At 34.7% G+C, this 4,109-nt stretch overlaps 1 protein-coding gene across 1 annotated transcript; it reads right to left on the reverse strand.

Moving 5' to 3' along the window:
* Positions 1-614: 614 nt before the first annotated feature.
* Positions 615-3,590, reverse strand: LOC111882932 (E3 ubiquitin-protein ligase RHF1A). The gene is made up of 8 exons (XM_023879294.2): positions 3,281-3,590; positions 2,646-2,692; positions 2,426-2,488; positions 2,240-2,330; positions 1,934-2,142; positions 1,723-1,821; positions 1,447-1,639; positions 615-876 (listed from the first exon to the last, which is right to left on the reverse strand). The coding sequence occupies exons 1-7, from the start codon at positions 3,422-3,424 to the stop codon at positions 1,468-1,470; spliced, it is 825 nt and encodes a 274-aa protein (XP_023735062.1). The 5' UTR covers positions 3,425-3,590; the 3' UTR covers positions 615-876; positions 1,447-1,467.
* Positions 3,591-4,109: the final 519 nt, after the last annotated feature.

Consider the following 4,109-nt stretch of genomic DNA (forward strand, 5'->3'; position numbering starts at 1 on the left):
TAAAGTCAACAATTAGTTGTACAATTTATTGTGTGTTTTTTGCACACTATTCTCAACTGGCTTTTCTCAAAAAAGTCAATTGTTTGTTGTGTGTTCTTAACATCATCCTTCCACAGTCTTTAATCACCACAAGCATCTCCTTCCACTCAAAAAATCTGTATTATTTTTGCTTCTTGCAATATCCATCTCTTAACCAATTAAGACTCTTTAAATATTGTAAGCTTATTGGATTTTATTATTATTATTATTATTTTTGTTTAGAAATGAAACCATAACAACATGGATCTTCTCTAAAGAAACCCTCAAATTGTGAATCAAGTCCTTTCTTTTGTATTTATTTCTTAGACCTCTCCCTAGCTTAATATTTTTCAATTTCATCCCAAACTGCCACGTGTCTCATACTTTGTCCGTGGTTTTATACTCTTAATGCCCCAAGTCATTTTCATTTTACTTGGATTTCCTTGTTTGTATCACCTTAACAATTTTTTTTTTTTAATTTATCCACAATATTTCCTTGCATTTCCCCCCTATTTGAAAGCATAAAATTGAGAACCATTTTTTTAATTTATCATACTCCCTTACTCCTAGCACAATTATATTGGGACATCATACCATTAAATAAAAACATATTCATGAAAAAGAAATTACAATAGAGCTAAGAGGGAAGGATTTCTCCAAGAAAATCTCTTTCCTTCTCACCCATCTTGTTTTAGTAATAATCCTAACCACACAAAAAAATGTAGTCATTGTTTTTAGAAACATAAGCCACCTCAAAACAATGTCAAATACACTTATTGATGTTATGCGAGATCCGATCATCAGTGTATGTCACTTTGCTATTATCACTTGTAGAAGTAGAGCGCGATTTTCAACTTCCTTTAGCAAGTGAAAAACACCCATCAGATCATATTTTGTAAGTAACATAGAACATAAATTGTTCACAGCCCATTTGCATATTACACATGACATGACAGACCATATTGTACTGCATTTAGCAGGCATTGGACACATTGCACACAGATAGATGTCAACCGGAGAAAATTTGCAATATTTCGTCCCCCCCACCCCACCCCACCGAAAAAGGTGGGACAGGCATTTACTATCAATCTCTCGTTTGTTAAAAAGACGTAAATGCCCTCCTCATCCCCATCATTGAAAATAGTCCTAGAAAACGTGTTCAGTCCTATTTTCGTGTAACAAACACACATAACCTTACCTAAGGCTATTTGTGTTATAGGGACAGGATAAACACTCTAGGGCCATTTCTAATGATGAGGATGTGGAGGGCATTTATGTCTTTTTCACAGACGAGAAATCGAGTGTGAGTCACTGCCTCACCTTCCACCTTGGGTAATGCAATTTTTGTCCCATTGGCTCTGAGGCCAATACAAACCAAATACGTGTGTCATGTGTCATGTGTCATGAATAAAAAATGATGTGGCTAACCTGAACGGATCTACACGGGTCCTAAGGAGAAGGAGAAGGTTTTTTTGAATTGGGATCCAAGCGTTCAAATATTTTAGCAATTCCTGCACTCATTTCTCGTTGAACTCCTCTGCTTAACTCTTTAACAGGGCTATTTTTGGAAAGTAATTTCTCCTTCAAACCTTGAGTGCTTTTTGTGAAAGATTCCTTATATCTGCCAATTATGTTGAATCATTTCAAAACTCCAAACAGTATTTTAGAGCAAACAAAATGAAAAAGGTTAAAAAAATTTCATACCTTGCTGAAGCAGCAGAAAACTTGGATTTAACAGACTCTGAGAATGCATGCATATCAGCTGCTATTGCTCTTCCATTTGGTGATTCACTTTCAACAACTCTGAAACAATATCAAGATAAGTTAAAGAATTATTTCTAAAAAACATTGATACAAAAAGTATAACTAGATAAAAGTTTCTGGTTTTACATGACTCATGTATTAAATGAGATACCTAGGGTTAGTGTTGGAATCTCTGTTATCCTGTGATGAAGCATAGCTTAAACTGTGGAATTCTTCAAGTGGAGTATATACTTCCTGTCCAATTGACGAATCTGCCCTTGGAACTGAAGGGCCAACTCCTGAAAGTCTCTGTTTGTGCCTTCTGCTACCAAAACTTGTCATAATTTCTTCTTCAAAATGAGTATCATTGTATTCAACTTCCTGAGATTAACAGATTGGCCTCAAATCGGATCAAGAACAAAATTTGAAAGGTTATTCTTGTCTTTTGTCACATTGACATCTGGACAACAAAACTTACATGATCAACTTCAGGATCCTCGTATATATGGCGAACAGTGAGAATGGATCTCATGCTTCTTTCATCCTCAATCATTGATAGAAGCTCTTGACTGAATTTTCACCAATAAAAATATTAAAAACTCAGAATTTTATAGACAAGATTTAATGGGAAAAAAGAAAAGAAATGGGGGTATTCTTTTTATACCTGGTTGGATCCTTTAACACAATCAACTGCCAACATATTGGGCATTCTTTGCTTCTTTGTGACCTGAAGAACAAAAATTTCCACCAACAATCAAAATTCAAAACCTGTGTGTATGTATATAAGGGTCATAAAGCAAGCAATGTCATTATTTGAAAAGGGGAAGAAGATGATAAGATATTAAAATATGATCAAGGTTAATAAGAATAGATTATAATTATACCACTCAAGAATACACTGGAGATGAAATGCATGCTTGCAGGTGGTTATCTGAATGTGGGAAAAGAATATATAATGGTTAGTGATTATGAAGATATGAATTAATAAGATCAAAAGTAATCCAAAAGTGCAATTACATGGTATCAAGTTCACAGATAAAAAAAAAAACAGACACACCATATGCTTAATAATTTAGTTCCATTAATTAACAGCAAAACATCAACTAGGAATTTGAAACCCCAATTAAAGTGAAATATCTTTGCTTCAAGGGAAAAAAAATCACTCATTGTTCCATATCGAAATACTAACAACCATTTTCAGTGAATATAGTTCGACTAGATCATAGGCATCATATCATATCTTATTATTACAATCAACCTATAATCCCACATTCCTTTCTTTTTAATTTCGAAAAGGTGTAATTTCGCAACAAAAAACGGGTAAAATTTTGATATTCTCTCCGAAGTCCAAAATACAGGAATTTCCACATCAGGAATCAACGAAATACTAGTAATGATGAAAAATTTTATTCGAAGTTTCTCTATAAATTCATCACTCTGAAGTAGAATCAAACATTCAAATTGTTGATTATATAAGATATTAATACACGAAAATTAGAGAGGACGACAGAGTATATACAGTGGGAGGGTTATCCTGGGAATCAAAAGCGTCGAGGCATATACTGCAGACATCCTCCTCTGAAGTGCGATCATCAGCAGCAACACCAACTTGAGGCATGATCGGGTGACTTGCCATTGATGAAAGTGATGGTGATGAATCCATGTTTCTGTAAAGACAGAGAGAGACCTAGAAAACGGTATGGAAAGAGGGAAAAGTCAAGGGAGGAGTTATGGAGTATGGAGAAAGGGGCAGAATGGCAGATAATAACCCGATTCACACGCACACTTGATTTGAAAAGCAAAAAGTGGTGTTTGGTGACTTGGTGTATTGTACTGGTGCATATATGGCGATTTGTCTATTGGTCTTTGGGTTTGGCAGGCCATCCGCTAAAACATTTGTACGTGTCCTTTTAAAATTTTATAATATTACAATTAAAAAAAATATTCAATTACACTTGATTTTGATTCTACTATGAAAAAATTATAACGTTTTTTTAATGATTAAATCTATTGTACCGGCTACCGTTTGCAAAATGTGTCTCGTATACGATTACCATTTACGTAACTGGTTGGTTCATTGGCTGACATGGCCTCCATGTCATTATATAAAATGTTTGGGTAGATGGTGGGGTTAGTTAAATTGAACCCAAATTCATGTTTTAGACTATCAAAAACAAGAACTTACAAAAGAGAAAAGGGGAATGGCTTCATCCTCTTCGGTTTGAAGTGTTAGTCGAAGGACAAGGCAATATGTCAGGAATAAGTGCGGATGTGAAGATGAATGCGGAATGTGGATTCACACGAGTGTTCCTCCAATTCATTCAAACCAAAACTCTAATACCAACTTG

This window comes from Lactuca sativa, chromosome 5 (assembly GCF_002870075.4).
Source record: "Lactuca sativa cultivar Salinas chromosome 5, Lsat_Salinas_v11, whole genome shotgun sequence".
Taxonomy (NCBI): Eukaryota; Viridiplantae; Streptophyta; class Magnoliopsida; order Asterales; family Asteraceae; genus Lactuca; species Lactuca sativa.

Coding starts and splice junctions, on each gene's coding strand:
- LOC111882932 (XM_023879294.2), bottom strand. CDS start 3,424: ATGGATTCATCACCATCACTTTCATCAATGGCAAGTCACCCGATCATG. Junction 2,143..2,239: donor AGGATCCTGAAGTTGATCAT/GTAAGTTTTGTT, acceptor TGTTAATCTCAG/GAAGTTGAATACAATGATAC. Junction 1,822..1,933: donor GATTCCAACACTAACCCTAG/GTATCTCATTTA, acceptor ATATTGTTTCAG/AGTTGTTGAAAGTGAATCAC.